Source organism: Ranitomeya imitator, chromosome 1, assembly GCF_032444005.1.
Source record: "Ranitomeya imitator isolate aRanImi1 chromosome 1, aRanImi1.pri, whole genome shotgun sequence".
Taxonomy (NCBI): Eukaryota; Metazoa; Chordata; class Amphibia; order Anura; family Dendrobatidae; genus Ranitomeya; species Ranitomeya imitator.
In genome coordinates, this window is record NC_091282.1 from 1,176,523,775 (window position 1) to 1,176,546,946 (window position 23,172).

At 42.5% G+C, this 23,172-nt stretch overlaps 1 protein-coding gene across 19 annotated transcripts in view; it reads left to right on the top strand.

Moving 5' to 3' along the window:
- Positions 1–23,172, top strand: part of PROM1 (prominin 1) — a 354,664-nt gene that overhangs the window by 253,449 nt on the left and 78,043 nt on the right. For all 19 annotated transcript variants that reach the window (XR_011317012.1, XR_011317013.1, XR_011317014.1 and 16 more), the window contains 6 exons: positions 6,184–6,336; positions 7,232–7,355; positions 18,612–18,715; positions 19,318–19,402; positions 20,677–20,823; positions 22,303–22,374. Coding sequence is in view for 14 of the 19 variants with exons in the window: in XM_069744702.1 (XP_069600803.1) it covers positions 6,184–6,336; positions 7,232–7,355; positions 18,612–18,715; positions 19,318–19,402; positions 20,677–20,823; positions 22,303–22,374 (685 nt within the window). In the remaining 5 variants the exon portion in view is untranslated. The remainder of the gene's footprint in view (positions 1–6,183; positions 6,337–7,231; positions 7,356–18,611; positions 18,716–19,317; positions 19,403–20,676; positions 20,824–22,302; positions 22,375–23,172) is intronic.

Sequence of the window (23,172 nt, forward strand, 5' to 3'; positions counted from 1 at the left end):
TACAGTATGATGGCCCCATAGCCTTCCTACATACAGTATGATGGCCCCATAGACTCCCTACATGCAGAATGATGACAGCACACCCCCTAGATAGAGTATCATGGCCCCACAGACCCCCTTTATACAGTTTCATGACCTCACAGACCCATATATAAAAGTATAATTGTCCTACAGCCTCCATACCTATAATATAATGACCCCTGGAGCACTTACCTCTTGCTATGTGGCTCGTCTCCAGTCCGGCCCTGTTGCTTGGAGATGCTCTCCGGCAGGTACAGGAAGCGCCAGGCGTGCTGCGTGACGTCATTCATCAGGCACGGCCGTGCACCACATGCTGAATGGCCGTGTCTGTTATTCTGTGACGTGACCAAGAACACAACCAAGACACAGTGCGGGCCTGGATAATAACTGCACCTCTGTCACCCGGCCCAGCCTTCCCCTGGCTGTGGGAGCAAAAAGTTGTTTCTGGGGCCACATGTTTACGATCCATGATCTATGTGGTCTCATTGGTGGTCTCAATTGGTCTCATTGGTGCTGACAACAATGATTATTTTGCTTGTTATTTTGGTGATCTATGGCATGCTTACATTCAACAATTGGGTTTCATAAAAAAGAATTGCACTTTTTGCCCTCTATAGCTTTGTGTTGAATTATATATTGCTAGCTGCAGAATGAGTTAACTGAGAATCTGTCAATCAACTCGCCATGAAGGTCTGAAGAAGAGTGTCTAATTCTTTTATCTGTCTCTTTCTGAGCTCCTCTCAGCTGCTTTCTGACCACAGACCACATCAAAGTTAAATGTGCAGGGAAACAAAGAGCCTGTAAAAGCAAACGGTGAAACATTTTTTTATGAAACCCAATTGGAAAAAAAATTGTAGCCCAAAATACATGCATTTATATGAAAAAGAAAACCTCCTTCAATACACATGATATATATTGTTGGTTTTGTGACATATGCACTACATGGAATACAAGGATGAATGTACCATATCAAAGCACCATCCTCCGCAGCCGTGCACTCTTATGTCACCGTAGCCAGATCCACGCCATGGCACTATAAGGCTGGAGTTACCCTTTAAGTGCTCTGTAAGTGTTGTCTTCCTGATGTCCCAGCTGTTAGCCCTTGCAGTCTTCCCTGTGCACATAGTGAACGCTGGAGAGAAATCACAGATGTGATCTGTATGATGTGACTAAATTCCTGAGAACTTCTGCTCCTCCAGGCCAGCCATTCTTGCATATATTTATCAGGAAATATATTCATCTCAGAATCATTTTGAGGAAAGTTACATAATGTTTCATACAGTCAGCTGGAAAGTCTGCTCTGTGAGGTATGGGGACATTTGGTATTTACTGTATGTAGCAAGCAAGAGTCTGGAAAAATGTGATGAGGAGATGAGCTGCAATACCGAGAACGGCTCATGGACAAGGGTGACTACCGGCAGCGTACTCAGAAATCACCGGACCCCACAGCTGCAGTTCTAATTGGACCCAACCTCACAAAAAATAAATAATACAAATGTGTGTGTGTATATATATATATATATATATATATATATATACAGTACAGACCAAAAGTTTGGACACACCTTCTCATTTAAAGATTTTTCTGTATTTTCATGACTATGAAAATTGTACATTCACATTGAAGGCATCAAAACTATGAATTAACACATGTGGAATTATATACTTAACAAAAAAGTGTGAAACAACTGAAATTATGTCTTATATTCTAGGTTCTTCAAAGTAGCCACCTTTTGCTTTGATGACTGCTTTGCACACTCTTGGCATTCTCTTGATGAGCTTCAAGAGGTAGTCACCGGGAATGGTCTACCAACAATCTTGAAGGAGTTCCCAGAGATGCTTAGCACTTGTTGGCCCTTTTGCCTTCACTCTGCGGTCCAGCTCACCCCAAACCATCTCGATTGGGTTCAGATCTGGTGACTGTGGAGGCCAGGTCATCTGGCGTAGCACCCCTTCACTCTCCTTCTTGGTCAAATAGCCCTTACACAGCCTGGAGGTGTGTTTGGAGTCATTGTCCTGTTGAAAAATAAATGATGGTCCAACTAAACGCAAACCGGATGGAATGGCATGCCGCTGCAAGATGCTGTGGTAGCCATGCTGGTTCAGTATGCCTTCAATTTTGAATAAATCCCCAACAGTGTCACCAGCAAAGCACCCCCACACCATCACACCTCCTCCTCCTCCATGCTTCACGGTGGGAACCAGGCATGTAGAGTCCATCCGTTCACCTTTTCTGCGTCGCACAAAGACACGGTGGTTGGAACCAAAGATCTAAAATTTGGACTCATCAGACCAAAGCACAGATTTCCACTGGTCTAATGTCCATTCCTTGTGTTCTTTAGCCCAAACAAGTCTCTTCTGCTTGTTGCCTGTCCTTAGCAATGGTTTCCTAGCAGTTATTTTACCATATATTTCACATGTAAAGCGCCATGGAATAAATGGCGCTATAAAAATGTATAATAATAATAATAAAAATGAAGGCCTGCTGCACAAAGTTTCCTCTTAGCAGTTGTTGTAGAGATGTGTCTGCTGCTAGAACTCTGTGTGGCATTGACCAGGTCTCTAATCTGAGCTGCTGTTAACCTGCAATTTCTGAGGCTGGTGACTCGGATAAACGTATCTTCAGAAGCAGAGGTGACTCTTAGTCTTCCTTTCCTGGGGCGGTCCTCATGTTAGCCAGTTTCTTTGTAGCGCTTGATGGTTTTTGTGCACAGAGGCGTAGTGAAGCCATGAGGCATACTGCAGACACAGGTGTGCCTGTAATTAGAATAGTGAAGCAGTGACAAATTAAAAGGCCCTGTAGTAGAAGGGAGGTGTGTCAGTGTTGGTTTGGAGGCAGACACAGCAGTTGTCTGCAGAGCTCTTTCTGTGTAGAGCAACAGAGGGGCAAGAGGAAGCAAGGGGACTGACACCCTGCATCCCGGGCTGTCTTGTGTTGCCAGGCTGCAATCCGGAGGATAGCATGAGGTGCATGGCGTGAGTAAAGAGACTTGGTATCACCGTGCGGTCTCCCCAGGAAAAATGGACAAAGGGAAGTCTGGCCTATGTAGGAACTGCAAAGTAAAGCCGGTTATTGTGTATTTCTAATGGACTGTATTAAGAAGCCGTGTACTGTATATTTTCCTTTGGCCTGGATGAAGAAATCATGTGTTGTATATTGCTAATAGACTGTGTGAAGTAACACAATAAAGGAACGTTTTTTTTTAACTTGCTTGGCTCACTGCTGTTTCATTGCGTATGGTCCTACCGCTGCATCACACCTCTCACACAAAATCATAGTCACTAAAGCTCCCCATTTATTGTAATAGCCCCCACCAGCCCCCCCACTCAGTGCTGGTGACATGGTGTGTATCACACTCAACATGGACCAGAGGAAGCAAAGGAAAGAGTTGTCTCAGGAGATTAGAAAGAAAATTATAGACAAACATGTTAAAGGTAAAAGTTATAAGACCATTTCCAAGCAGCTTGATGTTCCTGTGACTACAGTTGCACGTATTATTCAGAAATTTAAGAGTCATGGGACTGTAGCCAACCACCCTGGACGTGGCTGCAGGAGGAAAATTGATGACAAATCAAAGAGACGGATCATACGAATGGTAACAAAAGAGCCCAGAAAAACGTCTAAACAGATTAAAGGTGAACTTCAAGCTCAAGGAACATCAGTGTCAGATCGCACCATCTGTCATTGTATGAGCCAAAGTGGACTTCATGGGACACAACCAAGGAGGACACCATTGTTGTAAAAAAAATATAAAAAAGCCAGACTGGAATTTGCCAAACTACATGTTTACAAACCACAAAGTTTCTGGGAGAATGTCCTATGGACAGATGAGACAAAATGTGACATTTTTGGCCAGGCACATCAGCTCTATGTTCACAGACGGAAAAATGAAGCATATCAAGAAAAGAACACTGTCCCTACTATGAAACATGGAGGAGGCTCTGTTATGTTCTGTGGCTGCTTTGCTGTATCTGGCACAGTGTGTCTAGAATCTGTGCAGGGTACAATGAAATCTCAAGACTATCAAGGGATTCGAGAGAGAAATGTGCTGTCAGAAAGCTTGGTCTCAATCGCAGGTCATGGGTCTTGCAACAGGATAAAGACCCAAAACACACAGCTAAAAACACCAAGAATGGCTAAGAGGAAAACATTGGACTATTCTGAAGTGGCCTTCTATGAGCCCTGACCTAAATCCTATTGAGCATCTTTGGAAAGAGCTGAAACATGCCGTCTGGAAGGGGCAACCTTCAAACACGAGACAACTGGAGCAGTTTGCTCATGAGGAGTCGCCAAATACCTGTCGAGAGGTGCAGAAGTCTCATTCACAGTTACAGGAATCGTTTGATTGCAGTGATTGCCTCAAAAGGTTGTGCAACAAAATAATAAAAGTTAAGGGTACCATCATTTCTGCCCAGGCCTATTTCATGAGTTTTATTTTTTTTTAAATTCTGCAGAAGCATGGTTGAAAAGCAATGTCTGACTTTCATTTTTTCATTTTCATAGATCTTTTATTATTATTGTTGTCAGATTCAAGTTATTTCTGTGACTATTGTGGGTTTTTCTGTCATTAAACGAGGGGTACCAACAATTTTGACCACGTGTGTATCTACAGTGGCATGTACAAATTTGAGCACCCCTGGTTAAAATTACTGTTATATTGAACAGTTAAGCAAGGTGAAGATGAAATGATCTCTACATTGCCTAACGTTAAAGATGACACATTTCCTTTGTATTTTAGGCAAAAAATTGCAATTTTTTACATTTTGAAAATTACAAAAAGGAAAATGGGCCGATGCAATTGTTTGGGCACCCTACATGGTTAGTACCTAGTAGCATTCCCTTTTGCAAGTATCACAGCTTGTAAACACTTTTTGTAACCAGACCAGAGTCTTTGAATTTTTGTTTGAGGGATTTTCATCCATTCTTCCTTGGAAAATTCTTACAGTTCTGTGAGATTCCTGAGTCTTCTTCCATCTTCTGCTATTTTGAGCCACAGATTTTCAATGATGTTCAGATCAAGGGACTGTGAGGGCCACTGTAAAACCTTCATCTTGCACCTTTTGATATAGTCTATGGTGGATTTTGAGGTGTGTTTAGCCATCCTCTTTTTAACTTAGGCTTTTGTACAGATGGTGTTATGTTTGCACCAAAAATTTGTTGAAATTTAATTGAATCCATTCTTCCCTCTACCTGTAAAATGTTCCCAGTGTCATTGGCTGCAACACAACCCCAAAGCATGATTGATCCACCCCCGTGCTTAATGGCTGATGAGATGTTCTTTTCCTGAAATTTTGTTCCCTTTTTTCTCATACCTTTGATCATTGTGGCCAAAGAGTTCTATTTTAACCTAACTGTTCCACAGGACTTGTTTCCAAAATTAATTAGACTTGTTTAGATGTTCTTTTGTATACCACAGCTCCAGAGTCTGCTAAATATTTCTGAGGGTCTTTTGTAGTCAAGCGGGGGTTCTGATTTGCCTCTAGCAATCCTACGAGCAGCTCTCAGTGAAATTTTGCTTGGCCTTCCAGACCTTAACTTGACCTCCACTGTTCCTGTTAACTGCCATTTCTTAATTTGGAACTGAGGAAAGGGCAACTTGAAAACGCTTTGCTATCCTCTTATAGCCTTCTCCTGCTTTGTGGACCTCCACCATTTTCAGAATGCTAGTCAGCTGCTTAGAAGAACCCATGGCTGCTGTTTTTTTGCACAAGGTTATAGGAGGCTGGGTTTTTATAAAACTGGGAAATTTGCATCACCGAACGATGATAGTGAACAATCCATAACTCTAACAGGCTAATTAAGGTCTCAAACCTTGGTCAAAGTTATATGAGCATACAAATCTCCAAGGGTGCCCAAACTTTTGTATCAACCCATTTTCCTTGTTAAAATTTTTAAAATTAAAAAAGTGGCATTTTCTTTGTATTTTTGGCAAAAAAAATTGTGTCATCTTTATCGTGAGGCCTTTTAGAGATCATTTAATCTTCAACTTGCTTAACTGTTCGCAACAGTAATTTTGACCAGGGGTGCTATCTATCTATCTATCTATCTATCTATCTATCTATCTATCTATCTATCTATCTATCTATCTATCTATCTATCTATCTTTTTCTATTTTCCAGTAATTAAATAGTTTTCATGAAACACTGATGCCTCCTCTGCAGGTGGTTGGGCTCTCTCGTCCTTTGTTGCATGGTGACACTTATTGCCGTCTTCTACTTCCTTGGCCTGCTATTTGGATCTTGTGGTTTTGACCAACATGCTTCACCAACCACGAGAGGCTGCATCTCAAATACTGGAGGGAATTTTCTCATGGCGTGAGTATACTTTGCACATCTTGTAGGTATCATATCATATCTCCCTCCTGATTCAGTGCAGTCTTACATGGTGTCCATATTGGGGGCTGTGGAATATAGTGGTTGGGGGGACAGAGAGGCGGCAGTCCTTGGTTCCAAAGTCTATTTATGTGCACAATTTCATCTACTCGCCCATCAAACATGCCACCTCAACTGTAAAGTGATTGGCGCCTGCAAGTGTGCAGTGAGTGCCCGCCTGTAGTTGCCTATGCAGAGCATAACCTGCAAGATGAGAATATCATCCCCTGTTTCCCTCTGCATAGGCAGAAATAAAGAATATAAGGAAGTAAGTTTGTTATCTTGGACACTTGCTATGCTGATCACAGTAGATTACAGTAACTCACCTTCGCTGCTGGGCTCCGCATAACAGCGACAGAGATGACAAGATGATCACAGATTGAATGAAGACTGAATTGAATCCATCCATTACAGTGCACATGATTCAATACTATATTCATTCATTTACACTTTTTCTAACCCTAACTAGGGATTAGGGTTAGAGTTAGGGGTTGGTTTATGGTTAGAGCTAGAGTCTTTAAAATAAATTACATAAAAAATAAAAATATTCTAAAAAAAAAAGCTAAGAAAAATAACAATGTATAACATTTTATTTTTAAAATTGTAACAAACGCAAAAAAAAAAAAAAAAACCTAGGAATTAGGAAGGTCTAAGTGCAAACTATAATATATGTGTTTTCTTCCAATAACAATACATGTGCACAAAATACTTACCGTGCCCAAGGGAGCTGGTAACTCGCGCTATGCCACTGACTGGGATCCCTAATAATTCACGATTTTGTGCCACATATATAAGGTTTTTTTTTTCTTAAATTCTCCTGTTAATTATTACTTTGCAGCGGAGTTGGATTCAGCTTCCTCTTCTCCTGGGTTCTCATGCTTATCGTGATTGTTACCTTCTTGGCTGGCGGAAATGTAGAAAAGTTGGTGTGTGAACCTTTTCAAGACAGATCTTTGTTTAAGGTGAGAATGAATGTCATAGACCTTAACTGTAGGGTAAAAAAGTTGAAAAATGGCAATTTGTAACACCTGTTGGAAAGAACAAATGGTTCTTGTGGCTCCCAAAAAATATAAAATGGCTTTCCTCCAGAAGATCTGACCCAGAGAAAAGCCTTCTACTGTAAGGCAGATTGATGGCCAAACTGTAAAGGTCCAGCTGTCCCCTTCTTACTTCCCCTCAGACCGATTTTTACATAGAAATGTAATGGGAGAATATATATGTAACGTGTTCGCTCCACGTGTAAGCTCTAGCCTTCCTTTATAATTGGATTACATTTTGGAATTAGCAATTTTTTACCTAACAAGACAAGCAACATGTCTGTATAAGTGGCGTATGTGTACCTGCACATTAATTTATAATAGTTATTTTCTGGCATAATATAATATTGTTGGCTCTTCCTTTGTATAAGTTGTCAGATGACTGAAGGTGGTGCAGTGCCCGAAACTGGTACATTGAGTAGTGTCCATGAATAATACTGTAAGCGAGAGAATCCTGGAGGTGACATTAGTCCTCTTCAGTGGAGGCATGAGAGAACCGGATATTCCATTTTTAAAGTGTTTTTATAGTATGTATTAGATTTATTCCCAACATTAAAGGGGTTATCTATTATTATTATTTTCTTTTAACATTGTGTCTAAGAACGATTTCTGAACACACAGAGTGGTTACAGACTGCTCCTGCTGACGATTCTGCGTCTTCCGCTGACGTCACGTCGACAGAGCAGTAGCTTCTCTTCCACTCTGCTCAGGGTGTGACTGCCAACATCACACTTATTGACAGCCGACTCACTGCTACCTAACCTAATCATTATGTTGGATGTTGCCGCATTGACAGAGCAGCCCAGAAGAAGAAAACCTGTTATACTGACCTGGAGCAGCTAAATCACATGCAGGAGTGGTTGTGCCTAGTGATGGGCGAGCGCCTGGATATTTGGGTGCGGCGGGTTTGGCCAAAGTTTAAAATAAGTTCGGTTTAGGTTCCAAAACAGTACTCGGACCCCATTCACATGAATGGGGGGGGCCTGAACTTCGAGTGTATGCCATGCTGTCATGTGCATGACAGCGCGGCAAACACTTTCTCTGATCGGCGGTAAGATTATGACAGTGTGAGCCCGCAGCTGTGACCGGAGGTAATAATCTTACCTCTGGTCACAGGCATCAACTGATGGGACTACTACTCCCATCAGCATATGCCTGCTGCTGATAATAGCAGTGAGAGCAGGTGCCGGCTGATGGGAGTATTCATCAGCCTGTGCTATAACTAAATAAATAAATAAATAATAATAAAAAATGACTTGGGTTCCTCTGTATTTTTGGTATCCAGCCAGGCAAAATGGACAGCTGCAGGCTGCAACCCTCAGCTATCAGCTTTAGCAAGGCTATCAAGAATAGAGGGGTCTCCACACTATTCTTTTAATAAATTATTTAAGTCTCATGGTGCAGTGCTGAGCTCAGTGAGTTCACCAAAGTTCACCGTGACAATTTCCATGGCTAATATCTATGGTTTTAATTAGATTACCTTAAAAATACCAATACCCAGTGAAACACACAAAAAATACTCAAAGAATCTAGTAATGCACCGGTTCCTCAGGGGGCAAAGATGTTGAACCAGAGGCCAAAGATGCAGGTGCCTTGATGCCTGGGCAGACCTCATTTTTGACTGTGCTATACGGGATTTGAATGCAGGGGGTTGTTATATATACTTTTTGTGCACCTTAGTCTTTCTTACCTTACGCTTTCTTTCATCTCTTTTATATGCTCATTGTTTTCCCACCTACAGTTTGCTAGTTATTTAACAGGGTGAGCAGGTGAGAGCCGCCGCGGAGTGGGGGCATCAAAAACTCTATCAGGGTGCCAACCTCCACTGTTAGGAAGGGACAGCAGCTAAGCGTAGGGTCATTGTACTAGGCTAGGTGCATTACTAGATTCTTTGAGTATTTTTTGTGTGTTTCACTGGGTATTGGTATTTTTAAGGTAATCTAATTAAAATTATATTTTTTAAGGGGACAATATGTTACACAGTCTATAATTTCCCTATTACATATCTGATTTTCTTTGACGCTAATATCTATGGTACATGCTTTAGCTTAGCTGGTTGTCAAAAATAAGTGGGACACTGTTATGGCTGGCAATCAGGCAACACAGCGTGCAATAATCAGCGCACATACAGAGATCTGGCAATAACCAAAAACAATAGGACGAGCTCTGAGACGTGGAATCTCTGTAGACTGCAGTACCTGATCTATCCTCACACAACTATAAGCAGCAGTGGATTGCACCTATCACTACCTATGCAACTCGGCACTGCCTGAGGAGCTGACTAGCCTGAAGATAGAAATACAAGCCTGACTTACCTCAGAGAAATACCCCAAAGGAATAGGCAGCCCCCCACATATAATAACTGTTAGCAAGATGAAAAGACAAACGTAGGAATGAAATAGATTCAGCAAAGTGAGGCCCGATATTCTAGACAGAGCGAGGATAGCAAAGAGAACTATGCAGTCTACAAAAAACCCTAAAACGAAAACCACGCAAAGGGGCAAAAAGACCCACCGTGCCGAACTAACAGCACGGCGGTGCACCCCTTTGCTTCTCAGAGCTTCCAGCAAAAGTTAATAGCAAGCTGGACAGAAAAAACAGAAAACAAACTAGAAGCACTTATCTAGCAGAGCAGCAGGCCCAAGGAAAGATGCAGTAGCTCAGATCCAACACTGGAACATTGACAAGGAGCAAGGAAGACAGACTCAGGTGGAGCTAAATAGCAAGGCAGCCAACGAGCTCACCAAACACCTGAGGGAGGAAGCCCAGAGACTGCAATACCACTTGTGACCACAGAAGTGAATTCAGCCACAGAATTCACAACAGTACCCCCCCCTTAAGGAGGGGTCACCGAACCCTCACCAGAACCCCCAGGCCGACCAGGATGAGCCACATGAAAGGCACGAACAAGATCTGGGGCATGGACATCAGAGGCAAAAACCCAGGAATTATCTTCCTGAGCATAACCCTTCCATTTGACCAGATACTGGAGTTTCCGTCTAGAGACACGAGAATCCAAAATCTTCTCCACAATATACTCCAATTCCCCCTCCACCAAAACAGGGGCAGGAGGCTCCACAGATGGAACCATAGGTGCCACGTATCTCCTCAACAACGACCTATGGAATACATTATGTATGGAAAAGGAGTCTGGGAGGGTCAGACGAAAAGACACCGGATTGAGAATCTCAGAAATCCTATACGGACCAATAAAACGAGGTTTAAATTTAGGAGAGGAAACCTTCATAGGAATATGACGAGAAGATAACCAAACCAGATCCCCAACACGAAGTCGGGGTCCCACACGGCGTCTGCGATTAGCGAAAAGCTGAGCCTTCTCCTGGGACAAGGTCAAATTGTCCACTACCTGAGTCCAGATCTGCTGCAACCTGTCCACCACAGAATCCACACCAGGACAGTCCGAAGACTCAACCTGTCCTGAAGAGAAACGAGGATGGAACCCAGAATTGCAGAAAAATGGAGAGACCAAGGTAGCCGAGCTGGCCCGATTATTAAGGGCGAACTCAGCCAACGGCAAAAATGACACCCAATCATCCTGGTCAGCGGAAACAAAACATCTCAGATATGTTTCCAAGGTCTGATTGGTTCGTTCGGTCTGGTCATTAGTCTGAGGATGGAAGGCCGAGGAGAAAGATAGGTCAATGCCCATCCTACCACAAAAGGCTCGCCAGAACCTCGAAACAAACTGGGAACCTCTGTCAGAAACAATATTCTCAGGAATGCCATGTAAACGAACCACATGCTGGAAGAACAAAGGCACCAAATCAGAGGAGGAAGGCAATTTAACCAAGGGCACCAGATGGACCATTTTAGAAAAGCGATCACAGACCACCCAAATGACCGACATCTTTTGAGAAACGGGAAGGTCAGAAATGAAATCCATCGAAATATGTGTCCAAGGCCTCTTCGGGACCGGCAAGGGCAAAAGCAACCCACTGGCACGTGAACAGCAGGGCTTAGCCCTAGCACAAATTCCACAGGACTGCACAAAAGCACGCACATCCCGCGACAGAGATGGCCACCAGAAGGATCTAGCAACCAACTCCCTGGTACCAAAGATTCCTGGATGACCGGCCAGCACCGAACAATGAAGTTCAGAGATAACTTTACTAGTCCACCTATCAGGGACGAACAGTTTCTCGGCCGGACAACGATCAGGTTTATTAGCCTGAAATTTCTGCAACACTCTCCGCAAATCAGGAGAGATGGCAGACACAATGACTCCTTCCTTGAGGATACTCGCCGGCTCAGATAACCCCGGAGAGTCGGGCACAAAACTCCTAGACAGAGCATCCGCCTTCACATCTTTAGAGCCCGGAAGGTATGAAATCACAAAATCAAAACGAGCAAAAAATAACGACCAACGGGCCTGTCTAGGATTCAAGCGCTTGGCAGACTCAAGATAAGTAAGGTTCTTATGATCAGTCAAAACCACCACGCGATGCTTAGCACCCTCAAGCCAATGACGCCACTCCTCGAATGCCCACTTCATGGCCAGCAACTCTCGGTTGCCCACATCATAATTACGCTCAGCAGCAGAAAATTTCCTGGAAAAGAAAGCACATGGTTTGAACACTGAGCAACCAGAACCTCTCTGTGACAAAACCGCCCCTGCACCAATCTCAGAAGCATCAACCTCGACCTGGAACGGAAGAGAAACATCAGGTTGACACAACACAGGGGCACAGCAAAAACGACGCTTCAACTCCTGAAAAGCTTCCATGGCAGCAGAAGACCAATTAACCAAATCAGCACCCTTCTTGGTCAAATCGGTCAATGGTCTGGCAATGCTAGAAAAATTACAGATGAAGCGACGATAAAAATTAGCAAAGCCCAGGAATTTCTGCAGACTTTTTAGAGATGTCGGCTGGGTCCAATCCTGGATGGCCTGAACCTTAACCGGATCCATCTCGATAGTAGAAGGGGAAAAGATGAACCCCAAAAATGAAACTTTCTGCACACCGAAGAGACACTTTGATCCCTTCACGAACAAGGAATTAGCACGCAGTACCTGGAAAACCATTCTGACTTGCTTCACATGAGACTCCCAATCATCTGAGAAGATCAAAATGTCATCCAAGTAAACAATCAAGAATTTATCCAGATACTCACGGAAAATGTCATGCATAAAAGACTGAAAAACAGATGTAGCATTGGCAAGTCCGAACGGCATCACCAGATACTCAAAATGACCCTCGGGCGTATTAAATGCCGTTTTCCATTCATCTCCCTGCCTGATTCTCACCAGATTATACGCACCACGAAGATCAATCTTAGTAAACCAACTAGCCCCCTTAATCCGAGCAAACAAGTCAGAAATCAATGGCAAGGGATACTGAAACTTAACAGTGATCTTATTAAGAAGGCGGTAATCAATACACGGTCTTAGCGAACCATCCTTCTTGGCTACAAAAAAAGAACCCTGCTCCCAATGGTGACGACGATGGGCGAATATGTCCCTTCTCCAGGGACTCCTTCACATAACTGCGCATAGCGGTGTGTTCAGGTACGGACAAATTAAATAAACGACCCTTAGGGAATTTACTACCAGGAATCAAATCGATAGCACAATCACAATTCCTATGCGGAGGTAGGGCATCAGACTTGGACTCTTCAAATACATCCTGAAAGTCCGACAAGAACTCTGGGATGTCAGAAGGAATGGATGACGAAATAGACAAAAATGGAACATCACCATGTACTCCCTGACAACCCCAGCTGGTTACCGACATAGAGTTCCAATCCAATACTGGATTATGGGTTTGTAGCCATGGCAACCCCAACACGACCACATCATGCAAATTATGCAGTACCAGAAAGCGAATAACTTCCTGATGTGCAGGAGCCATGCACATGGTCAGCTGGGCCCAGTACTGAGGCTTATTCTTGGCCAAAGGTGTAGCATCAATTCCTCTCAACGGAATAGGACACCGCAAAGGCTCCAAGAAAAATCCACAACGTTTAGAATAATCCAAATCCATCAGATTCAGGGCAGCGCCTGAATCCACAAATGCCATGACAGAATACGATGACAAAGAGCACATTAAGGTAATGGACAAAAGGAATTTTGACTGTACAGTACCAATAACGGCAGAGCTATCGAACCGCCTAGTGCGTTTAGGACAATTAGAAATAGCATGAGTAGAATCACCACAATAGAAACACAGTCTGTTCAGACGTCTGTGTTCTTGCCGTTCTACTTTAGTCATAGTCCTGTCGCACTGCATAGGCTCAGGTTTACTCTCAGACAATACCGCCAGATGGTGCACAGATTTACGCTCGCGCAAGCGACGACCGATCTGAATGGCCAAGGACATAGACTCATTCAAACCAGCAGGCATAGGAAATCCCACCATTACATCCTTAAGAGCTTCAGAGAGACCCTTTCTGAACAAAGCCGCTAGTGCAGATTCATTCCACAGAGTGAGTACTGACCACTTCCTAAATTTCTGACAATATACTTCTACATCATCCTGACCCTGGCATAAAGCCAGCAGATTTTTCTCAGCCTGATCCACTGAATTAGGCTCATCGTAAAGCAATCCCAGCGCCTGGAAAAATGCATCAACATTACTCAATGCAGAATCTCCTGGTGCAAGAGAAAACGCCCAGTCCTGTGGGTCGCCGCGCAAGAAAGAAATAATAATCAAAACCTGTTGAATAGGATTACCAGAAGAATGAGGTTTCAAGGCCAAAAATAGCTTACAATTATTTCTGAAGTTCAGGAACTTTAGTTCTGTCACCAAAAAACAAATCAGGAATCGGAATTCTTGGTTCTAGCATCGATTTCTGATCAATAGTATCTTGAATCTTTTGTACATTTACAACGAGATTATCCATTGAGGAGCACAGAGCCTGAATATCCATGTCCACAGCTGTGTCCTGAAGCACTCTAATGTCTAGGGGAAAAAAAAGACTGAAGACAGAGCTAAGAAAAAAAAATGATGTCAGGATTTCTTTTTTCCCTCTATTGGGAATCATTGGGTGGCTCCTTGTACTGTTATGGCTGGCAATCAGGCAACACAGCGTGCAATAATCAGCGCACATACAGAGATCTGGCAATAACCAAAAACAATAGGACGAGCTCTGAGACGTGGAATCTCTGTAGACTGCAGTACCTGATCTATCCTCACACAACTATAAGCAGCAGTGGATTGCACCTATCACTACCTATGCAACTCGGCACTGCCTGAGGAGCTGACTAGCCTGAAGATAGAAATACAAGCCTGACTTACCTCAGAGAAATACCCCAAAGGAATAGGCAGCCCCCCACATATAATAACTGTTAGCAAGATGAAAAGACAAACGTAGGAATGAAATAGATTCAGCAAAGTGAGGCCCGATATTCTAGACAGAGCGAGGATAGCAAAGAGAACTATGCAGTCTACAAAAAACCCTAAAACGAAAGCCACGCAAAGGGGCAAAAAGACCCACCGTGCCGAACTAACAGCACGGCGGTGCACCCCTTTGCTTCTCAGAGCTTCCAGCAAAAGTTAATAGCAAGCTGGACAGAAAAAACAGAAAACAAACTAGAAGCACTTATCTAGCAGAGCAGCAGGCCCAAGGAAAGATGCAGTAGCTCAGATCCAACACTGGAACATTGACAAGGAGCAAGGAAGACAGACTCAGGTGGAGCTAAATAGCAAGGCAGCCAACGAGCTCACCAAACACTTGAGGGAGGAAGCCCAGAGACTGCAATACCACTTGTGACCACAGAAGTGAATTCAGCCACAGAATTCACAACAGGACACCACACTGTTTTTTAAATAACTTTAAAAAACTGTGTGGGGACACCTCTATACTTGATAACCAACCTTGCTAAAGCTGACAGCTGAGGGTTGCAGCCCACAGCTGTCAGTTTTGCCTGGCTGGTTACCAAAAATACAGGGGCACCCATGTTCTTTTTTTTTTTTATTATTATTCATTTATAGGCACCGACTGATGAATACTCCTATCAGCCGACGCCTGCTCTCACTGTTATTAGTGGCAGCAAGTGTAGAGTGATGTGAGTAGTAGTCCCCTCAGCCAACGCCTGTGACCCGGAGGTAAGCTTTTTACCTCCTGTAATAGGTGTGGACTCAAGCTGTCATCTGACAGCATGGGAGCCGTGGCTCTCTGATCGGCGGCAAGATGCTGGAGTATCTCACACTGTCATGCAGATGACAGCGCGAGAAACACCTGGTGTTCCGTGGGCCAAACCCGAGCAATAGCACGGACTTCCTGGTGAAGTCCTTGTTCGGGATCTGTGCCCGAACAATAGGTGTTTGGTACGGACCCCTAACTTTACTGTTCGGTTCACCCATCTTTAGTTGTGACTACTCTGTCGGCGCCAGGTACAACAGGCAGCTAGTTGCCTCTCTTAGCAGCTACCTGCCTGTTAGTTTTTAGGCATATAGTTAAAAAAAGATCCTGGACAATCTCTTTAAATGTTATCACCTATTTAAAGATGGGTGATAACATGCAGCTAACATACCACTTTGGTTGCTGCGCATGCGTTCACTGCTCCATTCACTCTCCCGGCTATCTCCAACACTCCAATGGAGAATAAGTGTAGTGGGGGCACGCATGCGCAGTCAACGCTCTATTCCAATGGCGCATCTCAGAGCCCCAATCTCAGAATCCCAGCATTCTCACACCCACCGATCCACAATTTATCACATATCTATTGATCGGGAGTCCTCCGTGCAGCGATCGGGATAGTTCAGAGTTATGTGTGAATCACTCATGGATGTGCGGTGTTGTAGACAGTCCGGTGAGACAAGTTAGTTATTGTCTCTTTACGTCAAATCCCACAAATTTATCTTATTGACTCATCCTGGACCTCATTCTGTTAACGTTCCTCATCATCATCAGGCACTGTAATATTTCTTGACATGTTAATTCCCAATGCATAAAAGAATTGTGGGAGTCTGTGTATAATCCACACAAATATGACGCTCCGGGGGAGATCCCTTTTGTCTATCCTTCCAGCTTATTTTATGGTGCAAGTCTTCTCAAGCCGCAGCCTGTATAACAGCCGAGATATGTCAGTCACTTGCTCACTGCTCCAGGCACCAGCACAGACACTGGAATTTTATTTTGCTCACAGATAAAAACATATTTTTTTTTATTTCTAGTAATAGATGATTTCATTTTGTCATTTTCAGTAATTTTTAAATAAATGGTTTAACAATAATAAGAAGGAATGCCTGACAAATGGGAATACATTATAATCATACAATTAAAAAAGGGCTAATCCGGCAAGTACCGTAATCATCTCACCATTTACATTCATCCTCTACTATGTCTCCACATAACAGTGTTCTTTATTTTTCCTGAGCTGCCTGATTCTGGAATATTTAGCCATCACTATAGAACATGAAGATTGTAATGTTATATCATCCTGCAGATTTATAGGCCGATCCGGAGGGCAGTCTTTATGGCCATTGTTACCATTAGAGGTTGTCTCCCAGCGTGGGAAACCAAGAAAGCTAAAATACTTCCCACAAATGGATAACTTAGGAACTTTTTCTTTAAGAAGAAGAAAAAAAATTCCTTAGTAATGAAAAATTAAAAAGAAAAATGTCAAAGTTTAGAAAAATTTGTCCGGAACTATATAGGATACACGGATATTCCAAACATGTGAAATCCAGCGTTGCAGAAGGAGTACTCATAGCTTACCACCCTTAGGCCAATAGCATTTTTATGGCTGTGGTTTGGTGCATTTTTTGAGACAAAATTATAAGTGGTATTTAACACGAAAGGGGAAAAAAAATGGAAAGTCTTATACTTCTGTACCTGATACACTGATACCAATCCTGCTCATCTGGATCGGATCCTGCACCTCAAACGGCTACAGAGCACATTTCATCATTTATTCTGGAAAACTATGATGTGAACTGAGCCAGATCCATTAATATTCTCCATAACTTGGCACAGGGACTTGAGTATATAAAAGGGTTGTCCATTTTGGATAATAGCTTCTTGCTAGGATGGTGCCTTTTAGAACAGGCTGATCAGAAAAGTACCCTTGCTAGGACAATCAGCTGGTATTTGAGGGGATATCTCTGTGTCTGTAATGGTCTGCTTACATGGACCGACTGGTAGCACTGAATGACCGCTGATTGGTAAACCTTCACCGATTGGCGCTCATTTAGTAGCCGGTTTTACACAGGCACCGAGCGATCCGTAATAGATCTGAATTAGGATAAGTGACCAAGAGAATCGGGTCAATTACGCTAATCACACTCTGATCATACTCCCATCTTCTCCATTTTGTCACTCCGTAGAAAACAGAGTGAAGTCCGATGTTTCCCATGGACTCGTTGACTTATATGGTCAAGTGTGATCCAAATGTCAGATCCAAGGCTGTGATTTTTTTTCCTTGGACCGACTCTGCCTGAGGTAAAAAAAACGAACATGGGCATGACCCCATAGAATAACATTGGTCTGAGTGCGATACGATGATTTGTCGGATAACTCTTGGACTGAAAATACGGTTGACTGCACCTTGCCTTACCTTGCTCAGTGCACATAGACTTCCATTGTTCTAGGCAGTGCGAGTCCTATTTATACAGGACAATGTGCAACCGAGAAAGATGATATTTTTCTCTGCACAAAAGATCATTTTGCTCTTTCATCGGCAGCCTGTTTACACTGAAAGACTATCGTAAACCAATGTTCTTAAAGAGTTGGGCCACTACAATGTACAGTATATTGTGCTCATCGATTTTAAACCTTTCAGATAAATACCTTATGTTGACATATTTGCCTCTGAGCGTCTCTATTGCTCACTCCCGATTACGTGACCCCCGGCTGCAGCCGCCACTGACATCCGGTGATGTCGCGTCAACTTCGGGACTCTGGAAGTTGACCTTGCATCACCGAGGCATGACGCGGTCTCACGCACTCCCGCTGATTCACTGGGCTTGGACTAGTCTTCCGAGACACATAGTTCCAAGACATCCTTTAAAAATGGGTCTTCTCTTGAACACTGCTGAGTTTCATCACAAGCCATACACGGCTGCAATTAAGGGGACCATCTCTGATTCATGCTGCCCGTGGTTGACTTTAATATCACAAGGTTTTTTCTATGGTAACTTCCTCTTCTTTTTTCCCCAGTAATAATGAACATTACTTTTCGGCAATATGTAATAACATTTGGTTCTTTTTGTTTGCAAGGTTCTGGATACTCCATATCTGCTGAATTCACAGTGGAAAAACTATCTCTCCGGAGCCCTGTATCAAAACGCTAATATAAACCTCACATTCGAAAAAGTCTACAGGTAACAAAAAAAAAATCAAAGATGAACAGACTGAAACAGATTTATGGGAAGAGGTACATGTGTAGTTACAAGGTTTTTAGACTCAAGGTAGTACATTTACCTTGGTCCATGTTCCAAGCAGTTCTATATGGCGGACCTATTACACAGTGGGGAAAATAAGTATTTAATACACTTCTGATTTTGCAATTTTCTCACCTACAAAGAATGGATAGATCTATAATTTTTAGCGTTGGTACACTTCAACTGTGAAAAATAAAAAAACAGAAAATCACATTGTCCACATTTGATCTGGTGACATAGCCACTTTAAATATGACAACCAACATGTTCCTGATTTGTGTAGCCACTTTTGCAAGGACGGAAACAAAAGCACCATGTGCAGGGCTGCTCTTCCTGCCACTATTTTTTCCCAGAATCTACGATTGAAGCTCCAACAAAGATAGGAACAGAGTGTTATACTGACACTCAATGAATACCACGTAATGCAGCAACTCAGCCCATCCAGGATGGTTTCTCCAACACTGGAGTTAATGGACATCTCCCTTTTAAATACATTATTATTTGGGAAATGAATGATCCTATAACCTTTCTATTCTTTTCCAGTGACTGCAAGGAAAACAAGGGTGTTTTTACAGCTCTTCAAATCGATAATTTGTTCAATCTCAATGAATTCTTAAATATCAGCATGGTAAGTGCTAATGTCGTGGATGTGATTTTTGGGAAGTAAAGTGATTGAGGTTTGTTGAGTGTAGTATAACACTGACATACTTTAATTATAAGAGTGCGACTAACACACAGTAACTTACAATGTCTGCCTTATGATAGCACCCCAATGTCTAAATAGCGAAATGGGACTCGTAAATGGTGCAAGAGTAGTTGACACTTCACCATCTTGTAGGACGCAGTTGCATTATGCCCTTCAGCCCTATTCCCCATCTCTAACATCAAGGTCCTTTTTAACACATGATCCTACTGGGATCCGCAGAATTTACAGTGAGGTTTTCAAATAATTTGCTTCACCTCTGTCGTAATTTCTGTCAATTGGATACCATGACAGACCTTGGTATAAGGCTGTTTCACATGTCCAGAATTCATTGTCCAAATACAGACCATGATGTCCAGACTGGCCATGGTTCTTTTGACCCAAACTCAACAACCTCAAATATGCCTATGAAGCTGTTGATTTTGGGTCAGGAGAGCAGTGGCCGGTCTGGTCATTGCGTATTGTACTCGGATTTTGAATGTTGGACGTGTGAAACCAGCCTAAGTCTATGGGGTCTGTCAGGCACTGTTGGAACCTGTTGTATGACAACCAATTCTTCATTCTAAGGAAGCCATAACACAAATGTGAATAGAGCGCTACATTATGACTAGGTGTGACTCCCGGAGGATTTTTGTCAGCATCGGACCTCAGTGCAAGAAAAGTTTATGGGCTCCTTGTAATGTGACATGCCCACCAGCCACTTTTGTGCCAAACAGCCATTTTGAGTTTACCAGGATACAGAGCAATGACAGCAAACCTTATCCTCTAGTGAAGGAAAGTCAGTTTGTTGAGAGCAAGGAGCTCCTCGTTTAGTTATTTTCTATTAAGTCCAGTAATTATAAGCCATGATTAATAGTCCTCAAAGAGTTATCCTATCTTAAACATTTATAGTACATTCCGAGGATATGCCATAAATGTCCGATAAATTAAGTCTCACCTCGCCGAGGTCCTTTGACTTGCGCTCTGACCGATGAGGTGGCTGATGGTCATTGAATCTATATGGTGAACGATTGGAGAGGTTTAAGGCATGGGTGTATTTGGTGAGGCACACTTATGAGAGAGGAGCTCCTCTTTGACATGCAATCAGCTAGACCGTAGGAAGCACTCTGATTTTATTTTATGATAGTGATGGGCGCTTAAGGTACGTCCATCCCGATGTGAATTTTCAGCACTTTACATCCTCGCTCTTGCTTTCCCAGTACGTTGATGAAATATCAGATCGGATTGAGATGATGAATATTAACCTTAGGAATATCGTTTTGCTGGATCAAAGAGGAAGAAAGAATTTAGAAGATTTTAGAGCCACAGGGATCGATGGCATAGACTTTGAAGCATTTTTATCCGAGGTAAGTACGCGCTATGATAGTAGGTCTCCATGCCGTGAAGGACTTGTTTGTGTCCTAGCCCAGTATAAGCCACATAACATGCTTTTGTATGTATGGGTGTAGTGTAACTCAATTAAAATTATAAAAACATGTTTTAAACAGATGCAGTGTCCTGTATTTGTCCATGTTGTCCCCAATATCATAACGGCATTGACATCACACTCATGAAGCAACTTGTAGGCAATGAAATCTCATCCAAGTGCCCTGCAAGTCTACGTTCACACACAGAATACAACTGGTCATTATTGTATTGGGTGGCTTTTCTGCCTACATTGGGGGTGTTTGGTGCTTGTTTGCTTCACACAATTTATGTTGGATAATTTGCAGCAGGCTAGAAAACTTTCGGTAAATTTTTGGACAGTCTGTAGAAATAACCGTCCACTCGGGAAAAGCAGGAGAATCCGGGAAACTCCTTTTTTTTTTTTTAGAAAAATATATAGATGACAAATGCAACCATGAAAAAATATTAACAAGTCGGGCAAACGCGTTTAGAATGTATGTTCTTAATCAGTGCAATGATTGTACCGGGTCCCATCGGAGTCTAATTATGCCACTGGATAGAGGATAGCTTCTTGATGACTGGGGATCCGATTGCGTGAACCCTCACCATTCTCGAGAACACGTTGAGCTGAGGTTGAGAAAGCGCACCTCCACTCCTACTGAGAATGAATGGAGTAGAAGAGGGAATGCTCGACCTCGGCTCCATTCACATTCTCAGGATCAGTAAGAGTTCCACACGAACAGCAAACAGATCAATGTTAGGGCTCATTCACATATAAGAAAAACAGTCCAACTTTTAATACTGATGCTATTCAGAGTTTCATTCGCGTTTCATCAGTTTTTTTCTTTGAGAAACAAAAAATAATAAACTAAAAAAAGATTTTCCAGTCTGTGAACAATGGACAACAAACAGATGGCATCCGAGTACAGCCTGATTTTTTTTCCCACAAACCCATAGACTAGCATTACTGATTTTGATCAAAGATACGGATCGATATCTGATATGTCTCTGCAATTCTGGTCCGCAATAGAAAAACAGCCCCATAGGTTATACTAGGTATGAGTACAATCTGCAAAAAAAAAAAAAGTGTGATCAATGTGGTACTTCACGTGAACTTTTTTTCCAATTGGACCAACAATCAGTATGGGGAAAAAAGTGCAGCAGGTGCTAGTCTCATCTATTTTTTGGATGAGACTCGCTCATAAATTTCAATAGGTATGCACTAAAGTGAGGCCATACAGACACCATCCATTTTTAATGGATCTCAATGCAATTCTTATCATAAGAAACTGTAATTTTTTTAGTTATTGCTATATAAAAACAGACGGCATATGGATGGGGAATGGATGACAATAGCCGCTCTAAATAGGTAAATGGGCGTAAATGGCTGAGCCTTGTTACAGTTTTTACATTGGATGTTTTCATTTTTTTATTTATAGACAGGCAAAAGCAGTACGAAGGTGGATCTCTTGGCTTATGCCAATGAGCTGGAAGAAAATGCTGACATGCTGGTAAGTCTACCGTACAGTCTGACTTTGTTCTTCATACATTGAAGGATATACATTTTAGAATTCAATAATCTGCACAAACATTTCTACAGATTTCTTCCGACGCCCTAGAATAACAGCGTGCACGCCTGATGTTCTATTAGTATTACAGAAGATTTCAATAATTTTGTTAAAATACTAAAGTACTAGTTGTGTCTCCTCTCCTGACTTGTCGGATTTAGTATATAATCATATTCTCCTTTGAATAACAATAATGGAACATGTTTTCTGAGGTCTCATCTGAGACCTGGTAAGTATCTTAAAGGGCTTGTACCAAAGTTGGAAATTATCCATTATTACTAATATGGGGGATAACTTCCCTATCGCTGGGGGTCAGGATGGCGGAACCCCTATTAATTTAGAGAGCCTGGGTTCTGAAGATTCCTGTGTGAATGGAGTAATGGTCAATTATGCCCATCTGCGCCACTTTCTTTCACAATGCTGTTGAAAATGCGCTTGGCTATCTCCAATGGTCTCATTAAGAATGAATGGAGCAGGAGTGTGCATGATCCACCATTACTCCAATCACACGGGACTTTTCAGAGCCCCGATTCTCCAAATCAGCGGGGTCCCAGCAATTGGACCCCCAGCGTTCGGGAAGTTATGCCCTATCCAATAAATAGGGGAAAGTGTCCAAACTTAGTACAACCCCTTTAAAAGAAATAAATGCCTTAATTAGTGATAAGCAAGCGTGTCGGGATAAAGCGTTATCCGAGCATGATCGTGTGCTAAGGCTAGGTTCACATTGCGTTAGTGCAACCG